At 46.5% G+C, this 21,162-nt stretch overlaps 2 protein-coding genes across 3 annotated transcripts in view; one reads left to right on the top strand and one right to left on the bottom strand.

The window, feature by feature from the left end:
- Positions 1–319: 319 nt before the first annotated feature.
- On the bottom strand, positions 320–18,462 carry virma (vir like m6A methyltransferase associated). Its single transcript, XM_030783420.1, has 25 exons — positions 18,400–18,462; positions 16,532–16,644; positions 15,061–15,147; positions 14,716–14,764; positions 13,754–13,913; positions 13,387–13,506; positions 12,629–12,850; positions 10,934–11,815; positions 10,603–10,876; positions 9,371–9,904; positions 8,733–8,887; positions 8,438–8,520; positions 8,110–8,203; positions 7,391–7,935; positions 6,400–6,635; positions 5,738–5,999; positions 5,355–5,572; positions 4,948–5,080; positions 4,561–4,677; positions 3,641–3,801; positions 3,311–3,407; positions 3,046–3,212; positions 2,516–2,844; positions 2,159–2,302; positions 320–889 (listed from the first exon to the last, which is right to left on the bottom strand). Exons 1-25 carry the CDS (start codon positions 18,460–18,462, stop codon positions 702–704), a joined length of 5,433 nt encoding a protein of 1,810 aa, XP_030639280.1. The 3' UTR covers positions 320–701.
- A 1,662-nt stretch (positions 18,463–20,124) lies between these two features.
- The window catches only part of esrp1 (epithelial splicing regulatory protein 1), a 15,552-nt gene continuing 14,514 nt past the window's right edge, over positions 20,125–21,162 (top strand). For both annotated transcript variants that reach the window (XM_030783428.1, XM_030783427.1), the window contains exons 1-2: positions 20,125–20,256; positions 20,533–20,661. In XM_030783428.1, coding sequence (XP_030639288.1) covers positions 20,125–20,256; positions 20,533–20,661 — 261 coding nt within the window. The remainder of the gene's footprint in view (positions 20,257–20,532; positions 20,662–21,162) is intronic.

The following is a 21,162-nucleotide window of genomic DNA, read 5'->3' as shown; positions in this document are numbered from 1 at the left end:
ACTGAGCAATTTTCATCATCCCGTCTGGTTATGAGTCATAAAACTGTTATATTAAGGATTATTCTCTATGCATTTTTTCCTGAATAAATAAACATATAATTCTGAGCAAACATTTATCATCATCATTAATCAAGAATAATCAATAAACAATAATCAATAATAATATGAATTCTGTCAGTCCTATTGATGTGTGTGTGTGTGTGTGTGTGTGTGGATTTGTTCTCATTGAATGAATGGTAGTTGAACTGAGAGGGTAATGCATTACAAGACAAACCAAAACAAACACATTCATGGATACTCACAGGCTTTTAATCAAACTTTAACACAATAAAAAAATACTAACAGAAACACAAAACATCACAAAGCCACCTTTGGCTTGACATTTCCATGACGACAGCATATGCACATCCTGATTGGTCCTTTAGAGCAGTGGTTCTCAATCCTCCTCCCCGGGGGGAGCCCTGCTCTGCACATTTTCCACCTCTCCCTTGCCCTACCTACCTAACTGAACTCACCAGGGCGCTTTTGATTGGCTGAGCACAGCTGGTTTAATCGAGAACACGTTAATCACACTAATCAGTCAGGTAGGTAGAGCAGGGAAAGATTGAAAACATGGAGAGCAGGGGTTCCCCCACGAGCAGGATTGAGAACCACTGCTTTAGAGCCACATGGCTGAGTCCTATTGGTTGATCGAAGAGTGATCAGCGAGTGAAGGAGCGTACGTGTCGGCCTCGCCCCCCTCCGCTGCCCCCGCTGCTGAACTTCCCTTGGCCACGCCCTCCGCTGCTAACTCCGCCTCCTCCCACGCTAACCCCGGCTCCACTTAGCCAGGACAGGCCGGTGCCCCTTCCTCTAGGGGCGCGATCTCGAGGGGCTAATCTGTACGCACCTGAGAAGAAAAAGACAAAAAAATCCAAAATCAGTGAAATCATCGGTGAGAGAGCTCAGCCGTCTCAGAATCGGAGTGCTGACCTAGGATCAGCACCTCTGGGCTCGTACAGTTCAACTTATTACAAGAACGGCAGGCTAAAACTGATCCTAGGTCAGCACGTATTCTGATAGTTTAACGGTATGACCATGGTTTCAACATTAAGACACTATATCATGTGAAAGCAGTCAGTAATCCTTCCCAAATGCACCCCCCCCCCCCCTTACCACCCCTTCCCAGAATCAACACTACAAGCTTCTGTTCTTGTCTCACTAATCTTAAAAGTCCTGAACAACAAAATGGCAGCCAGCAGATGGCACCATCATCCTGGTGGATTAAAACACACACGTGTGCCAGAGTGTGTCCTTGTTCTGCGAACCCTCGGATCGGTTCACGGGCGGATAACTTATGCCGTTCTTATTTCGCTCAGAGCGGTTATTTGGCGAACACCATCTTATTAGGAGTTATTAACGTTATACTTTTTTTTTTCACCCTCCGTTATAACGACCACGTTTCTTCTTCTTTTGGATTAACTGTTTAAATTGAATTTCTGTCCGGACTCCCGAGGAGAATAACGGTCGCCTAGGCAACCGGTTTAAAAAAAAAATAAAAAAATAAAAAAACCCTTTCAGCAAAGGAGATGTTTCATATCTGGAGCTTATTTCAAGCCTGTTCACAAAATGAACTCTTTAAAAGCCACGCTGAACTCTGCGTTCTGATAGGCTGTGATTGTTAAGAGTCCCGGTTTAGCTGGTTTGGGGAGAGGGGTGAGGTGAGCGTAAGGAACAGGGAGAACGGGTGGAACACAAGGGCACAAAAGGCAAAAGGCAGGGAGAGAAGGAAGGAAAGTAAAAAGGCAGTCAGAGCACTCAGGGCTGTGTGTGTGTGTGTGTGTGTGCCTCCAATATGCTCTCACACAGCCAAGACTCTCTAAAGACCCCGGATACACCCGCTATCAGATCTCGTGTGTGTGTGTGTGTGTGTGTGTGTATGTATACATTTGTGTGCACAGGAGTTAGGCTCCTGTTTCTTGTGTGTGTGCGTGTGTGTGTGTGTGTGTGTGTGCGTACTTGCAGATGGAATTTGGATACAGGAGTCAGATGAGGCTACTGTTTTTGTGTGTGTGTGTGCGTGTGTGTGTGTGTGTGTGTGTGCGTGCACGTGTGGATGGGAGTCTGCAAACAGGAGCAAGGCTCCTGTTTCCCTGTGAGTGTGCGTGTGTGTGTTTACCTGTAGGTGGTTGTCTAGATGGCAGCGGTCTAGTGAAGTTGCTTTGTCCTCCTCGTGGTTCGCTATACGTCCCCCTGTGAGTGACAGCTGTCACCGGGGCACTCCAGGTAGAGCCCCGCCCACCCTCACGCCGAGGGTAATTACCTACAGCACAGTGACATGGACGTAAGTCCCAACTGACTTTACAGACAACCTATACACACTGTTTGACCTATACACCCACTGTGGGTGGGCGTGTCTGTTTGGTCTTCAGCTTAGTGCTCTTTCAGTGTATTTTAAACGTAAATATGTCTTTGTGAAAAACTGTTTTCTTGTGGTTTTGGTGGTATACATGTACCGTACCTGTAAGCAGTACGCTCTTGGGCGTGGGCGGAGTGAAGAATCGAGTGTGACTCTGGAAGCCCCTCCCTCTCGTACCGCCGGCAAACAGGCCTCTGGTGGGTGGTTTTGCCCCTCCCTTTGGTGGACGTTTGGGCGGGGCCAGGCCGGTGGGAGGCCCCACATCTTTGATCTCGGCGGCCAGGAAGTCGTCCACGTGCATGGACGGCGGTCGACTCGTGTTCTGTTTGCGCTGACGGAAGATGTCGTGGGGTCGGCAGAGCTGCCCGAACGCGCCCCTCCCTCGACCTCGTGGGGCGGCCATAATGTGGGCGCGCTTCGCTGGCTCGACATATTCCGACTTCCCACTAGACAAACACACATTTATTTTGTAACACACCATATAACTATACAACACCATACACTGTATTCAGTTGTAATTATGTATTGTGCGTTTTGTTTAGCACATGTAACACACCATATAACTATACAACACCATACACTGTATTCGATTGTGATGATGTATTGTGTGTTGTGTGTTTTGCGTTTACATGTGCGCGCATGTGTACCTGGACGTGATGAACGTCTCATGCTTGTGTTTGCCCAATCGGAAGCCCTTTGTTGTTTTGCTGTGTCCTGGAGAGGCGGGTTCACTCAGAAACGAACGTTCTAACTCCGCCTTCAAGTCCAGCTCAGGACAACACTGCTGTGCTAGAGCTACAAGATCCACTTTCACCTGCAAAACACAACACACACACACACACACATTAAAGAACGGTACACAAACAATTTGCTAACACAGAGATATGTAAATGTAGTCGTAGTCCACCTCACCATGTCTAGGTCGGTCTCCATGTCGTCGGTTTGGAATGGAGAGAACCAGAAAGCTTTCAGCTGCTCATCCAAAACATCAGAGAGCACATACACCGTCCTGCACAGCAAACACACACACACACACACCCCATGAGAACTGATTTATTGCAGGGCTGTATATAAACCTCTTCTATGAAATCATATTCATTTCCCTCAGGTCACCTCAACATCTTTAGTAAGTCAGCTGTGTTCTACAAACAAACTAGTCCTCGCAAAAAGGCAGCAAATGAAACTACTTCTTTCAGAAAATATAAACTGAAGATATGAGATAAGATCTCATCTTGTCCTCACCTGTGGTTGAATTGCATCTGGAGTGGTTCTGGGAACGGGAGGGTGGGTTCTGTGTCAGATTCTGTGCTCGGCGATGTGTCGCCAGAACTCTCCAGAATCTGTCGGAGTCCGACCACATTCTCTAAAAGAGCTTCCAGCGACTCGTCCTCTTTCATGAGCTCCTACACACACACAGACACAGTTCACTAGTCAGTATTTATAAACTGAAAAAATTTGTGTGAACCTGAAAACTGCTTTATACATTACGCATTCAGGATTCAGGATATGGGCTGTATTGGATATACAGGGTTTGGAACCCAGAGTAACAGTGTTTGGAATGCAGGGTGTAAGGCTTCAGAATGCAGGGTATAAGGTTTTAGAATGAAGGGTGTAAGGCTTCAGAATGCAGGGTATAAGGCTTAAGAATGCAGGGTATAAGGTTTTAGAATGAAGGGTGTAAGGTTTCAGAATGCAGGGTATAAGGCTTAAGAATGCAGGGCATAAGGTTTTAGAATGAAGGGTGTAAGGCTTCAGAATGCAGGGTATAAGGCTTAAGAATGCAGGGCATAAGGTTTTAGAATGAAGGGTGTAAGGCTTCAGAATGCAGGGTATAAGGCTTAAGAATGCAGGGCATAAGGTTTTAGAATGAAGGGTGTAAGCCTTCAGAATGCAGGGTATAAGGCTTAAGAATGCAGGGCATAAGATTTTAGAATGAAGGGTGTAAGGCTTCAGAATGCAGGGTGAAGAGAAAGCGTAGAGTATGGCGTGTAGACCGGGTTGTAGAGATTTAGAGGTTTATAACTTGGTCCTTTGGGGATTTAGGAGTATGTCCGCAGATAAAGCCCTTTATCTGACCACACAGAGATGGTGTTATGCATGAGGTTTAGAAATCTAAGATGAAAGAGTCAGTTGATCAGGCTGGAGAACGTAGGACTATATACCGTGATATGTTTCTCTAGCTCTGGCAGAGGATGATCTGTTGAGTCCTCTTTCCACTGCAGCAGCTGTTTCATCTCAGACGTGCTCAGAGCTAAAGACCGGGAGTCCATGTCCTCGTCCTGTTATGACACAAAACAAAAATGATATTAAATTATGCATACACGCCGGCACTGACGCCCCCCCCCCCCCCCCCCCCCCCCCCTGCAATGTACGCTCAACTCTCAGAGGACTCCGAACCCACTCGACAAAAACAAAACAAAATTGTCTAAATACGGGGAGCTAACCGATATGTTAATCCAGCTTAAAGGAAACATATCCTGTAAACCGACCAACGGCTGTATCGGTTTACATCCTTATCTCAAACCACACATACACAAACACACACTTACCATGCTGTCAGTGTTGAGTATCTGTCGTAGGAAGTCTAGTAATGCAGACAGAAGCTCAGCTGACTCTTTACTGAACGAGGCGGTTTCTCTTCGGAGCAGACTGGACACGGCAGTAGGGTGCTTCTTAAGAGAGCTGTAACACACACACATATGTATTATACACACACTTCATAAGAAAGGGTGTCTCCAATCCGGTTCTGGAGGTCCGGGGTCCTGCTGGTTTCTGTGAAATACTAACCCTGTGGTCTCTGATTGGCTGAAGAGAACACAGACCTGTTTCCAAGGTCAACGTCAGCCTCGAACTACTAGGCAAGGGCAAAATCTAGCAGGATACCGGACCTCCAGGACCAGGTTTGAAGAACCTTGTACCAGACATGCTAGAGATAAAGAACGCCGCACAGACGTACTTTTTGAGGTGGTAGAGGCCGTAGTCGTGTTCTGTGAGGAACATCATTGTTCTAAGGCATGTGAGCTGGAGCGTGTAGCTACTGTTCGCGTGTCCCAACACCTCTGACATTCCGTCACACACGCTCGCCAGCATGTCACGTGGCGGTAAGGCGTTGGCCAGTTGCTCTGCTTCCGACATGCACACTTCTCCTGAACCGCTCACGACCAGTGAGATATCCTACAACACATATTAAAACATGTAAGCCAAAACAAACGGGTGCATATATGCACCTTTAATGTAGCCTAAGATGTGTCTACATACAAAGAAAAAAGGTAATCAAGACATGTGTCTTGATTACACTAATGACGAATGGCGGCATTTTTGTCTGACTTCGTTTGTTACCTGGTCACACAACGATTGGATGATGGACGCTGTCAATTCAGCGCTCTGCTGTACCGGTAGGCTGGCATCTGCCGGTGGGAGGAGCAGAGAAAGCAGACCGGGAAGGACCTCTGTCATTTTGTCGTCGGCCCTCCCGTCGCCCCGCCCCTCGCCACGTACGGCTCCTCCCAGCAGAGTCAATACTGCCGCCTTACAGGAACGTTGAGAAACCAACGAGTCTAGGAGAGCTAGTAACCGTGGCATCAGAGAACTGACACCCTCCCTAAAAAAAAACAAAAAAACAACAAAAAAAACCACACACGGTTAATGTCACAAAATATCTATGACACTTTATTAATCTCATAGATGCACCAAATTAATGTCTAGAACACTTTCAAAGATGAGGTTCCACAGGGGTCAACCTACAGCCCAATGCATTTCGTCTTTTCTTTTCTAAAACATGTAATTCTTCATGCTCATAAAAGACTGGATGTCATCCTCTGCCCTTGTTAACCCCTACGACACATTCAACTGAGAATACAGCTTTCCACTCTGAAAAAGGGCACTCAAACCAAAAACCAACTCAAGACTTATTTACGTGCGTGTAACCAGTTCAATGCTCATTTACATGTGTGTGTGTGTGTGTGTGAGTGTATGCTAGGATAATGCAGCGGGTGTCTTACTGCTGCATCTCCTCCTGTAGCTGCTCCAACAGGGTCCGCATGACGAGCGTCGCCGTGGGAGCGGCGAGGTCGCAGAGCTGGACACACACGCGTCGGAGCATGGAGAGGAGCGGCGGGCAGCTGCTGACACACACACACCTCAGCACCTCCTGTAACACACGTGCTTGAGCATGCAGGTGCATACTCCACAATTTACGCGTGTTCAGAGCTACACCCACGTCTTGCACCGATAAAGCCTGAGAGAAAGAGATGGAACAAAAAGACAGAGAGACAGACAGAGAGAGTGAAAGAGAGAGAGAGAGAGAGAGAGAGAGAGAATGCAGAAGTGTGAGATGAATAAAATAAGACATATGATCTGTGAACTATTTCACAACCTGACAGTAGTTCAGGGCTAATTTCATTTGAACACAATGTACTGAACCATACGCATTCTTGTCTGCTAGCTTCAGGATTACAGCATTTAAAAGGTGATGTGAAAATGACTTCTAAAAGGTCATGGACAAGTCTTCACAATAAAGGGATTCCCAGCCGTTTATATTAAACACAGACAGACAGACAGAAAGAGACACACACACCTCCCATAAAAAAAACAGTGTATCCACAAAGTAGGCAGGTTGCCTCTATGGGGGAGTAATAAAGATATTACATCAGACAATGGACTTACTGTACCTTATGGGTCTGTTTGAGTGTGTGTGGGTGTGTGTTTGTGTGAATGAGAAAGAGTGTCTGTGTAAGAGAGTGTGTGTGTGTGTGTGTTTGTGTGAATGAGAAAGAGTGTCTGTGTAAGAGAGAGTGTGTGTGTGTGTGTGTGTGTGTGTAAATGAGAAAGGGTTGAGTGTGTATGAGAGAGTGTGTGTGTAAATGAGAAAGAGTTGTGTGTGTGTGTGTGTGTATGAGCGAGTGTGTGTGTGTATATGACAGTGAGTGAGTGAATGTGTGAGTGAATGTGTGTGTGTGCGCGCGTGTTTGTGTGTGTACGCATGCGTAATACCTGTGTAGTCTGCATGGGGAGCGGCAGGGGCAGCAGTTCACTGAGCAAACTCAGTCCACTATAGATGTTCTCCGGCGCGGCCAGTATGGAGTTCAGAACCTCTTTCAGCATCAGAGACCAGCTGTTTCCCGCCACCGTCTCCTCCGAGCCCGTCTCCTGCTCGCTCACCGCGTGCGTGAACGTCAGCAGGACGTCCGTGATGTCGCCTTGGATGCGCAGCTCCTCGGCGTCCAGGCGACCGGTCACCGGGGTGGAGCACGCGATCATGTGTAAGGTGACGCAGACGGCGGGGACGCGGGCGTCTCTGAACTCGCACGTCGCCCCGCACAGCAGCTCCGTGAGCATGGCCCTGATGAGCCGCAGGGAGCAGGAGGCCACCGAGAGCATGGTGAGGCGCTGGGCGGTGGGGGCCATGGGGCCGTGCAGTCGCCACGGTAACAGGAGCAGCGAGGTCAGCTTCTGAAGGATTTTGATGAAGGTGTCCATTCCCTCCGCGCTGAAGAGAGCGATCACCGCCTGGTTCCACTTCAGGTCTTTCTGTTGACCTGCACACACACACACACACAGAGCATACATACAGAGTGTACATATTTTTGTCAGATTTTGTGTCTTGTTCACGTACATATTAGTGTGTGTGCATGTGTCGTGTTCATGTACATAATAGTGTGTGTGTGTGTGTGTGTGTGTGTGTGTGTGTATGTGTGAACGTGTGTATTTACCTGGTACGGTAGGCGGGGGACAGGCAATGTGGCAAAGCACCCGCAGAGCAGTGACCAGCCCCACACCTTCTGGGGTCATCAGATTCTCCAGGTTCTGATTGGGGAAAAGTCATGTCAATCAAAAAGAAAGTAAAGTAATGGCTTCATTCATACTGTATTTGATCATGTGTAACTTTCTAAGATCATGAGACATCCTGAAAACAGCATATGCCTGGGTGTTACATTTGTGTTTTTATCTCAGTATCTACCAAGCAAGCCTGTTTGTTTATTAAATGTTTATTAAATTGACAACAACTGGATATTTCTGGGGGGTTTTTTTTGTATTTACCTGTTTGATGTAATCGATGAGAGTCGAAATGCTGCTGATCTCAAAACGCAGTTTCTCGAGTGGTTCCAGCCATTTACAGAGCTCTGCCAAAGAAAACACACACACACACACACACACACACGCACGCACGCACACACACACACACACACACACACACACACACACACGCAAACACGACATGCGTTGTCAGCAAAGGAATCAGACACAGTCGACTACAACCAGGCCACCAACCTTGGCTTGCAGTAAGTGAAAGCGAGAAGGTTACTGAGGGTTCGGAGGTCAAAGGTGAACTCACCCTGCAGTTTGGTGTTGTTCTCGTCTGCTTTGCAGATGTTGAGCAGCGGACCGGCGTAGTGCTCCATCATTCTCAGGTCGGCAGAGGTCTGAACGACCAGTAAAACCAGCATACAGGCGTAGTTATACGTCACCGATTTCCTCGCTTTGCCCTCCCTGTCACAGAGAGGAAGAGGAGAAAAATGAGGAGGATGACACAGTCTGCATATACGACCACTTCCAAACACTAAAGCTTCAAAACAGCGAAAGAATTTATTAACAAACTTTAATCACAAAAGAAATTACTCTAAAACTGCGTTTTTTAAAATCCAGTCATGACGACCCACCGGAGAATTCACTTTTAATATATCCCTGCACTAATACGCTTCATTAAACTAATTAAAGCGCACTGATAAGCAGACAAGGCAGGTGTCAATGATTTGAGTTAGAGTAAAGTATTTCTGTCCAGTGGTCCCCAGGCCTGGACTTGAAAAAAATTTTTTAAAAAATTAAAAACCTGTTGTGAAGTGTGTATTAGAATGGTATTACAATGCATACGTGGATTGTAAGTGTGCAGTTTGTGTTAGTTATCTTGTGTGTTACTTTGGACGCGAGTGTGTGTGTGTGTACGTGTGTGTGAAAGCGCTGGTGAGGACTCACCCCTGTCCCTCCTTGGCGTGATGTTCCAGCAGGTTGACCAGACAGCTGAGGTTGTTCTCCAGGCTCAGGGTGTGTGTGACGGCGTTTCGCCCGGTGCTGCTGAAACTCATCACGTACAGGCTGTGAAGAGTCGACAGAACCTCGGGACTGTCCCCCTCCTCAAGCTCCGCCCCGCTCAGCTCGGCCACGCCCTGCAACGCGTGCAGCGCCTGCATGAGCCAAATCCAAAACCCGTCCTCGAGCGACCCCTCCCCCCCGGGGGTCCCGTCCTCCCCCTCCAGTTCGGGCTGGGGCGTGAGGGGACCCAGGTGAGCCATGTGTGCGGGAGGCGTTAGGTGTGTGAGGGGGGTGAGGAGTCGGAGGAGTAAGTTGGTGGGTTCGTGCTGACTGAGGAGGAAGAGGAGGCCCTGCTGGGTCTGGGACAGGAAACGCATGATCTCTCGGACCGCCTGCAGGACGCCCACGTGGGCGCACGTTGCCGGGGACGACAGGACCACCGCCAGAGACTCCAAGAAGTGACACGCAAGCATATACCTACAAGAGGACAGGATAGAGTATCATTAATTAACCAGTCAAACCTCAAATTCATCCCCCAAAATGTATATCACATTTATAACAAAAGCAGAATTTAAACTTAAGTTAAACATGAAATTCAAATCTCTTTATCAGTACCATGTTCCTCCATTCCTGTTATTATTTCTTTTAATGTACCCACTTTTTTTCCCGCCCAGTTTAGACAGACACATTTCCCTGCCACTTGCACAACCCCCCCCCCCCCCAATATCGACTGAGGAGGGTCACAGACGACTACTTGCCCCCTCTGATACCCGTGAAATTGCTGATCACTTCTTTTCGCCAGCCGTAACTTGTGCAAAGGTTGACAACCCTACGCCTCACAGATCCACCCAGTCATCTGGCTCCCCTGACCAATCAATGGGAGTCACCGTGGCAGCGACAGGGATCTGGCGCCCTACTGGTTTCATACAGTAACCCAACCAAGCTCTAATCACTGCAGACACCTGGATTCGAACCTCAAGGTTTTACCTTTGAAACCTTGTTTTTTTCTTGCTAAAACACAGCCTTTTTTTTTTTTTTTTGCTGAAACAGAGTTTGTTAAATCAAACCCACCATAACAGGTTGACAGTTTACATATGTATGTATAAAGCTAACTGATAACATATTCAAAAGGATACGCGGAAACGTTTCCGCTAACCTTAGCGTGTCTGTCTCACCTGTAGAGAGTTGGATACGGGTCATCTCTCTCGGGAGGTCCCGTGATGCGGGCCGAGGTGGGGAAGGCTTTGCTGGGCGGTTGGACCATGCAGTGGGGCGCGGTCTCCAAGAGGTGGAGCAGTTCCTCCAGCAGACCCTGAAGTCTTTCCAGATCGGCCTCCGAAAGCGCGGAGGACGCCAGCAGGGTGTCTATGTCCATGGGACTCTCGAGCTCCGCCTCGGGCGTCTCCCTCTCCCCGCCTTCTCTTTCCCTCTCCGGGGCACTCTCCCTGTCTCTTTCGTCTGCCCCCTCCCTTTCTCTCTCTCCGGATTCTCTTTCGCCCCCCTCGCCGTCCGCCGGCTGGCGGTCGGCCCAGGTGGCCGCCATTCGCCGGAGGTCGGTGAGGACCTCGTAAAAATGCCCCTTCTGTAGGATGGCGGCGCCGGCCGTCGCCACCCGGACCGTCTGGTCCAGCAGGAAAAGCTCCAGCAGGCGCTGGTACCCGCTGGCGGCCACGTCGTCGTCCGGGCGACCCTCTCCGAGCAACGCCCCCATGCCCCGGGGCTCGCTGACGATGCTGTCGAGGGAACGCAGGACGTTGAGCTTCAGCGTGGAGGAGACGTGTTCGGCGAACATCAGCTCCAGGAGACGTCCCACGACGCCTCTCTCCAGCAGCGCCCGCACGGCCTGAGTCCCGCAGTCCGCCAACGCCGACGTCAGTTTGGTGCCAGCTTTGAGTTGGCGCAGGTTTAGAGCGATGGGCTGGGCCAAGGCGGAGTCTAGATTTAAGGCCTCGCAGCTCCAGTTCACCAGCTGTTTTAGGTGGCCCTTCTGCGCCTGCGGGTCCTTCAAAGTCAAGAAGCTCATCCCTTTGACCAGCAGGGCGGGAACTTCCTCCAAAGCCGTCACCCACCCGGCTCCGCGATCCACCCCCGGGCCCTCGCCCCAGGTCTCCAGCAGTTCTGAGAGCTTGGCGGCGGACTCCGCCCACGCGGAGGCGGGGTCCTGGAGCTCCGCCTCTTTCAAGCGTCCGAGCTCCGCCTCGTAGCGCGTGATGTGGGGCGGGGTAAAGTGCTGAAGGGGGTGGAGCTCGCGTTCGAAAGGGTCGTACTGGACGGTCGGCAGGGACGCCAGGTCCTCCGCCGTGTAGTCGAGGTCAAAGGCCGGTATCTTAAACGTCCCGCTCTCGAGATCCTCTTCGTCGCTGGAAATCTGTTCGTACCCGTCATCGCCTGCAGAGATGAGAAGAACCGATTAACTACAGCCCCACCACAGACAATGTCCTTTTCCTAAGACGAATTTGCATTTGCTGTATTTAAATGAGAAGCAGACTCAGTCCAATTACTCTTCATTACTCTCTTCCTTTTGTGCCGCCCCGCTCTCGGTCATTGATAATAAACTATGATTAAGTTTCCATGAGACTCGGCCGGACAATTCCTCCCCCGAGGGCCGTACTCCTTCACTTTTTCATTTCGGTTCTAATCGAACTCATCTGAATTTAATATTCCGAGGCTCCTCGGAAAACACGATGACTCCGATAATTCGTCCGCGCGGATTTGCGGCGGAGGCCTACCCTGGTCTTACCGCAGGGCTGACTTGGGAAAGTTAACAAGTTTGATGCGGCTGAGAGATTTTTTTTTTTTTGTAGAAATGAAAGAAATGAGAGACACGATGAGATTAAACGAATGCTGGGTCGGGGGCCAAATCAAATCGGATCACTTCAGACTTGATTTGACCCGCCTCTGGTGTCACTGAACGCATAATTCAAGCAGGAAACACAACTGTTAAGTAGGTTTATTAAGTCTGGCCGGAGTGGTGTCTTCACAGGTTTAGTTTTAGATTTTTTTTTATATATATATATAAAACAGAAAACTGTAAACATTTTCCACAAATAATACTGCTTTACATTGTGTGAAGGGTGGGGAAACTTACATGCAGTGTGAAACACGCACGCACACACACACACACACACACATGCACGCACACACACACACACATGCACGCCCGCACGCGCCTGAGGAACACACGCTGTGTCTTCCCCCTACCTTCTCCATCATCCTCCATTTCTTCCTCACCCTCTTCGTCTTCTTCCTCTTCCTCCCCCTCGCTCCCCTCCGTGTGAGCGTCCTCGTCATCCTCATCATCGCCGGGACCATCGTCTTCCTCCTGCTCCGCGTCCGAGTATGCGTCGTCGGCGGGCAGGGACCCCCTCTCCGGAGACACGGGCTCCAAATAGTCCTCTCCGCGCTCCATGCTTTCCTCCTTCACTGGGCCTGGAGTACAGAGACACAAGTAAACACACACGCACACACACACACACGAAATCACTATGCACATGCATGCAAGCTCAAAGCTGTGTCAACAAAACACGTTCTACAAATCACACAGGGCCCATTGTCACGATTCAAGTACAGTACGCGTTCAGCACATCCGAATACGCATTTCAATTCTATACAGATTCGACGCGCTAAAAAAAAAAAAAAAACACTCAAAACCAAAGCAGACACACACACATGCTCGCTCGCGTGGACACACACAGTCAAGCTTGAGACCGTGTCCACAAAACATACTGTACAAAACACTAAGCCTGTAGGTCTCTTTCACACGCTACGGGTTTACACGCACACTTTCAGAATTTACACTAACACCAGCAGCATGAAACGTATACACACACACACACACACACACACAGTCTGATCTGGCTCTTTCATAAACCTTACATCTCATGTACATCTACTGAAAGATGGTGTGTGAGTGTGTGTGTGTGTGTGTGTGTGTGTGTGAGTGTGTTTTAGAGACAGACCGGGGACGGGGAGCGTGTCGTCTTCATCGTCGTCTGGAGGAGGGGGTCCCGGGGGGGTTCGGGGTCCCCGGGGCTGCGGCCTGGGTGGGCTGCCGTTAAACTGTTCCTCATTCTCCCACTCTGACACAGAGAGATACGCACACACACACACACGTTACACATCATAAACACACACATAGACACACTCCTAATGCTCAATCATGCACTAAACTGAAAAATGCTGACTTCTTTTTTTTTTTTGAGAGTATGTAAGCATTTAGTTCTTGAATTAGCTTACGTGGTTAACAGGTATTGTAAATTATAATGGTACAAACGGATGTAATATAGTTGAATGCTCTGTGTGTGTGTGTGTGTGGGGTTTGCTCACCGTGCTTGCTGTTTCTCTTGGGCCCTGGTTGTTGTTGCTGAGGTGGAGGGGGTGGAGGTGGAGGAGGGGAGTCACGGGAGTGCGAGCGTTCGGCCGTGCCGTAAACAGCCAACGTCAGACACGTATACCAGCCACGCAGCACCAGGCCGTCTGTGTTCACCTGCACACGCACACATACATACACACGCACGCACACACGCACATACACATACACACACACACACACAAACACGCACACGCACACATACACACACGCACACATACACACACGCACACAGACACACACGCACACAGACACACACGCACACAGACACGCACACACACAAACACACACACACGCGCACACACGCATGCGCACACACACACGCACACGCACACAGACACACAGACACACACACAGTCAGTAATACTGACTCAAACCCTCTGTGTTAAACTACGTCTTAATCAAACACGCAAATTCCATCAGAAACAGAGAAATATGCGGCCAGATGTCTTCCTCTGTTTATCGGTAAATGGGTGAGTACCTGTGTAGTAAACAACGAGGAAAAAACACTCACACATGCAAAACTGAGCAATACTGCACGTCAGACATCAGTTATACACAAATAAAGAGAAGCCATGTTGGCCTCTCTCTCACTGTATGTTTGATATCATATCTCTCTGAAAGGGGCGGAGGCAGAGGCGGAGACAGACTCTGGACAATGTATATTAATGCTCATTTGCATATTATGCCCTCTGGTGCTTCAGCTGAAAGTTTCTGTCACTGGAGTGGAATTTGGAGACACGACGAATTAAAGCAGCAATGTGAACAAGCGCATACCTCTTTGAACACCTGTTCCAATCCCAAAACACACACACACACGGTACGCATAACAGCGGCTATGAACATCAAACATGTGAAAAAGACATGAAAGTGCATAAATGGACAGTTGAACTTTGAAGTGAAAAGAGGCAACTCTTACCTTTCCACTGGGTCTGAAAACAATAGACTTGTTTTCATCGTATTCCAAACTAGAGAATAAACACACACACACACAAACACACACAGACATATTAGTCATCATGTAAACTGTTTATTGATGTGCATAAACACACGTGATTTACGTGTTAGGATATTCAATCCGGTTTGACCTCATAATCCACGTATGACAAAGCGTGTGGTTGTGAATTTAAGGGACATATTGTATTTCAACATAGATAACTTACATTTTTGTGGGTAAAACATGCACCACAGCTGTACTGTATTGTGTGTATGAGTATGTGTGTGTGTGTGTGTGTGTGTGTGTGTGAGAGCGACAGTTAACTACCTGCCCAGCCGGTCAAACACCGGGGTGTTTGGTTTGGAGACATTGTTGAAGAACAGGTCCAACTGGAAGGCATGAGGGGCCGTCTCCCTGGAAACGAATGTGACATAACAACAGTCAGAGACCCACTCCTCAGCGTTAAAACAGCTCTGTGGCACTCTGATAAAAATCTCTGTTTCTCTCTCCTTCTTTCATACTTTCTTTCCTCTTAACCTCCTCCTAATCTTTTTATCTCTGTCTTCTTATCTCCACATCGACGCGACAAAACTCATTCTGTTAACGCAAAAAAAAAAAAATCTTAACAGGCCTGTCAACACAGACAGCCGATTTCCAATGCTCTTACCAGAACTGGAAAACAACAACAACGACAACAACAACAATGACGACAACAACAACAACGACAACAACAAAAAACTGTCTCAGTGAAGCACTATCAAACAACACATCAGAATACAGAAGTCTCAAATCTACGAAAGACTTTTATCAGCTAAGATAACTTTGACGCAGGAGACATAAATCGAAAACAGTTAGGCGGGCCGAGCGGCCATACATCACCTGCCGCTGTAATAATACAGAACCTCGTAACGAAGCCAAAGCCACCGAAAAACTGAAAAAACCCTAACATATATCATCAATCATCCTACAGTTTTCTCTCTTATTACACCAGTTATTATCTAACCATTTTAAGGCTTTGAACGATGAAGCGCAGACAGGGAACACACACACACACAAAAAAAAAAAACCCAGTGTCTGATTCTCTAAGCTGTCAGAGAGAGGAGAGGAGAAGAGAAGAGAAAGAGCAGAGACGGGGAGAAAAGAGAGGGATGATGTCACCGGAGAAGGTGAGAGCGGTGAGAGAGGACGAGGTGTGGTGTATTTGATACTTTGGAAGAGAGGGGACAATGGGAATCGCTCTCTTTCTCTCTCTGACCTTTTTAAAAAAAAAAAAAAAAAAACGCCTTTTCCTGCCTTAGTGTCCTGTGTCTCTCCTTGTTCCATTGATTTGGAGAAACTCCGGTTCTCACACACATTGTGTGTGAGGGACCTGACTTTGACCGAGGATGCTTTATAGATGCTATTCTATGACGGAAGATTCAAACAAAATAAAAGAAGAGCAGGGAAGTACTTAAGAGTTTAGGATACTCTGAACATTAATCATAAACATGAATCATAAACCTTAGAATGATTCACCCTGAATCATACAGGGTGAATCATTCTAATTTGGCCTAGATCTGATCTTACCAAGCAGACGCCGATTTGGGACAGTGTTTACTTGCTGAAGACTGTATATACACTGAATGTTGTTCAGAGTGACAATGCAAAGCTCAGCCAGTGTAGAGGGCAGCAAACACGTGCTAGGTCAAAAGTGTGTCAGAAAGCACGCTGTGTATGAGCGACAGAGAGAGCATCTGTGTGTGTGTGTGTGTGTGTGTGTGTGTGTGTGCGTGTGTGTGTGTACTGATTACACACTTACCCAAAAGCTCTGCTGTCCGGCAGGCTGCTGTGTGCCTTTATGCCAGGGGGAATAACACGCACTTCTGTGATTAGCACACCGCATGGGAACCTCACCACGTCCACATTCGTCAGCTGGACACCACACACACACACAGAGACATACACACACACACACAGAGACATACACACACACACACACACACACACAGACACAGAGACAGAGAGAGAAACCAAGCTACTCAGTCCATAAACGTTATGCATACATTGGATACAAATCTAATCACTATAAAACAGATTACAAGAGATAGGACACGTACTACAGCAAGAGAAATTAAATTACTTCATATCAGTTCATATCAAAATATGAAATACAGACCTAAAACATTCTAAACATGCACTCGTTCTGTAATAAATCTTTAATGAATGACACAAATAGGAGTTGGATGTGATGATGCAACAGTGGAAATTTCCATTGTATTTCTCTCTCTCTCTTCCTCTCTGACAATAACGACAGGCAAGTGAAACCTGTTTCTGAAGCAACCGTTGGGAGTGAACAAGTGGGGCTGCACATTATTTAAAATACACTAATACCCACCTTAGTCACACACACACACACACACACACACACACACAGAGCAACATAAGCGGGACAACAGAGACCGGTTTCAGCGACATTTTTAAAGGGAATCAGGGTGGGGACAGCTCGTTTCTGGGACTGGTGTTAAATATCTGCTGGAAAGCCTCTCTCGGGTCATACATGTGGGTTTCGTTTTAGTTTACAATGAGCTCTGTTGAACCTATGGCAAATTCTCCACTACAACTGCTTTTAACCTACACAACACGAACAACTAGAGCTTAACACTACCAGTATGGTCTGACAATAAAAAACAGAGCAGGATGGAACTGATTGCCTTTATAGAGTCTAACCATTGTAACTATAGCTACATATACAGATAGCTCTTCTGTTTTTTGGTAACATTAAGACGTAAATGTGTAATATAATCGTATTTGTCTTTGGTGGACTAATCTTTAGAACAAAAGGAGCTTGCTGTCGTCTCAAAATGCGCAACTGTCTAGAGTTACGCAGAGTTATGTCCTTATTATGTAGAAGAACTACGGCTTAGTTGGTTGGAAAATCCGGGGGGAAAGAACGTTCTGACGTAATACTGGAGCCCGTTACTGTGATGTCATCAATATACAAACGAGAAACTGCTGCAGGTAACGATTAGCAATTCGATCATCTCCTTTTCAGTTGTTCTAGGAAAACCTTAAGTATCGCCGAGAGCGATATCCACAGCACTTCTCAGTCAATTAACATTCATAACAGAATTTTCTGATGCATGCAGTTATCACTACGAGATTAAACAATACGTGATTAACTGCATGTCTTGCTAGACGGCACCACAGTGCATCACGCGGGCGAATATCTGCAACGCTTGCACAGTAATAAACCAAAATAACTAATGCTACGGGTACTACTACTGAATCATTTCTTTTTTATTAAACTAGCTGGGCTAATTAACAGCTAGTTGCACGCACATAGCCATCGTTAGCGGTAGTTTACAGCTGTGCTGAACGGCAACATACCACTCGGATCAGAACTATTTGTTTGGTAACTAAACAAACCGTTGTAGCGCACAACCTCCGTCAGATAACTCATTTCTTTATCAGCCAATTTCACACATGTGTTTCTACACGATCAAATAAGTAGTATACAGCAAGATACCCGGTTACAAACAGCAGCTAGACGCTGCCCACTTGTTTACAATGCATCAAGACACGAGGGGAGTTTGTGCAGTTATTTAAAGTCTATCCAAGCCCTCTGAGATCTGTATATTATATCACCATGTCAAACGATTCAATACTTGAGTATCGTGCACTGTTTACCTCTGCACTTTGATGTTTAAAAGTATCCAAAAACAGTAGCTCCATTGAGGAATCCCCCGCCATCTTCCTGGATCACATTGGCACAACTTCCGGTAGAGGTATATCTTCCGGGTGAAGAGCGGCCAATGTTGTTGTTCACCAGCATCAAATTCTGCGCGAGCTGCGACTAAACATTGATCTGTAATGTACATACACTTCAATCAGCAGCATCATTGTCGTATATAGATTACCTGATTATTCCAGTTCTGAAGCTGTCATGAGCAATATCTCTAAGTATTAAAAACTATGAACAAAATATCAAAGGGCTATGAATTCCTTTAGATTTAATCATTTTGTGTTGACCTGTATGATTTAATATCTGACAGAGGAATGTATTTATTGATCCCTTGATAGTGGCTTTATTGTATGTCCAAACAGGCTGTTTTTTATTATGTACGACTATTAGTGATTGTCTACTAAAAGAAATCGCCCAGGGACTTGTTTTGGGCTACATCCTCGACTATTCAAATAAATGTGACGTCATTTATGGACGTTAAGGAAAGCCCCAAGCCCGAAAGTGTTCAAAAGTGACCGAATTAGAGCAATTAACAAACTAAGCAACAAGTGCTGAACGCCACACATCTATTTAAACTTAAAACTAATTTATTTAGAAAAGAGAGGTCTAGATAACAATTTTTGCTTGACGTAGCTAAAATATTCTGGTTTGATCATTGTGTGCTGTTGTCTTAAGCATGAAATAAATATTTTACAACATACATGCCGATTTCGTTTGTGTGTGTGTGTGTGTGTGCGTGTGAAAATATGATATAAAAGATCAAAGTATCTCTGTAATGTGCAGCCTAATCATCTTGACATGCTAAATAAAGACCATATGTAATACGTGCAAAGTGACATTTGCTTCATTGTTTCTCGACAGTGGTCGCCTGCTTCTGTGTAATAATGGTGCAGCGTCAGGCAGAAAGCCACAACCTGTGTGTGGGTTAGTGATGGCACACAGTCTACTCTGCAAACGAAACGTTATCAGTATATGTTTACCCAGCGTTTCACACCACGAGATACGAGAGAAGCTGACAATTACATGGAGTGTATACATAGACCTCAGTTAAGTGCTATCAGTTATAAGTGGAGCCATTTAGTCAGCCAGTGTCTTGGTGATACTGAAGTCCAATTGAAGGATATGTTAACTACCCGGCACTGAAGTATGTGCGATAAAACAGGGCGTTTTTAGTTTGAAGATTAATTGTAATCCTGGTGTCAGCGATGACGATTGTTCTTTTGGTGATTATGATGTGGCTCGTAATACATGGAAAAGACCGGAATTCCCTTGCTCTGAAGGTGGATGAGCGACTTTTTCCGCGTGCCTTGCCACGTCCCAGTTTCCACGCACCAATAGGACGGGCGCTGAAACTGGGCAGGTATCTTTTTACCTGTATCACGTGAGCAGTGGACAGGTATAGGGCGCTCAGAAAACCAACGTAAGCGATCAGCCATTACGGGGCTACGCAAGGGGTGCCTGACTGGTTTGCATAGATTTTCACACGATCAAAAGGCCACAGGATACCTGAAAGAGAAGCATTGCGCAGCGCTTACCTGTCTGGAGGTGTTGGAGGTTGTGGCCCTCTCGATCGCTAACACCTGGAATACTGCTTTAGGGATTTTCTCTGCTGTGGGGCTATTAGAATAGTTTTTTTTATATATATATAAATATATTTTTTTCTTTCTAAAATGACGGTAAATCCAGATATCCTAGTGCTATTATTCACTACAACAGCTGGAGCGAGCGAGGACCAACTGGGATCCGACGAAAAGGAACTTGTACAATTGGTTTGGCAGGTCGTAAATTTGACAACCAAAGAGGTAATTCTAAGTTCTGTCTCTTTCTTTGAGCCTGTGTGAGTATCTCTTTGTGTTTGAAAGAGATAAAGAAAACGATAGTGTTTAAGTGCTCACTGCAAGACACAAAACGCACCGAAATCTATTGTGTGTGCTACAGCCCACAGAAAACAGACGCATATTCAACCTGGAAAAGGAAAATGATTTTGTAGGCCTCTCTATTTTTTTATGAGAAACCGTTGTTATGAATTGAAAGTATTTTTTTCACTGAAACAAAAAAATGTACTTCTGTCTGTTAAGACGGGCCCAGTGAACGAAATCCTGGTCAAACCGGATCATGTTGAGCTTACGGAAGAATGTGGCAAGGTGAGCGGACTGACTGAAGAGGCCGTTGCTGCCGGTCATACACTGGATGATGCACTCAACGAGGTAAACCTGAACAAGCCATATAAACTTGATTCATGTAACTTTTAAATTTCAGCTATGCGTGATAAAAAGCAACCGGCACGTTGGGTTTAAAAATTATGGAGAATGTGGAACTGTGAAACTGTGAAGGAAGTAAACCTTTAAATATACGTTGTCAAGGTGGAACCATTCATTACGTTTTAAGATAACTTATTTGTTGATGTTAAAATTACCTCAGAATTTGCTTAATAGTTTTGAGATACTAAAATGCTTCCATCAACCTTATCTAAGCGTCCTGACAGGTCTTTGACACTTTGTGTGAGGCTCGTGGCTCATGAATCTTCGCTTGTGTTTAAAAGAGTACTTCCAATTTGATTAACAGAAACTAAGGTTCTGCTGAAAATAGTTTACTGCGGTTATTTCCGTTGATAAATATTTGAAAGAAATCTTCGAGCAGCAATACAATTGAGATTATTTTTTGTCTGTACATTTTGTAACATTCTAATTGACCAAGATCATTTCGTG

The sequence above is a fragment of the Chanos chanos genome, chromosome 9 (assembly GCF_902362185.1).
Source record: "Chanos chanos chromosome 9, fChaCha1.1, whole genome shotgun sequence".
In the NCBI taxonomy this organism is placed as follows: Eukaryota; Metazoa; Chordata; class Actinopteri; order Gonorynchiformes; family Chanidae; genus Chanos; species Chanos chanos.
The sequence above is the reverse complement of the archived record's forward strand: the minus strand, read 5'-3'. Positions and strand labels throughout refer to the sequence as shown.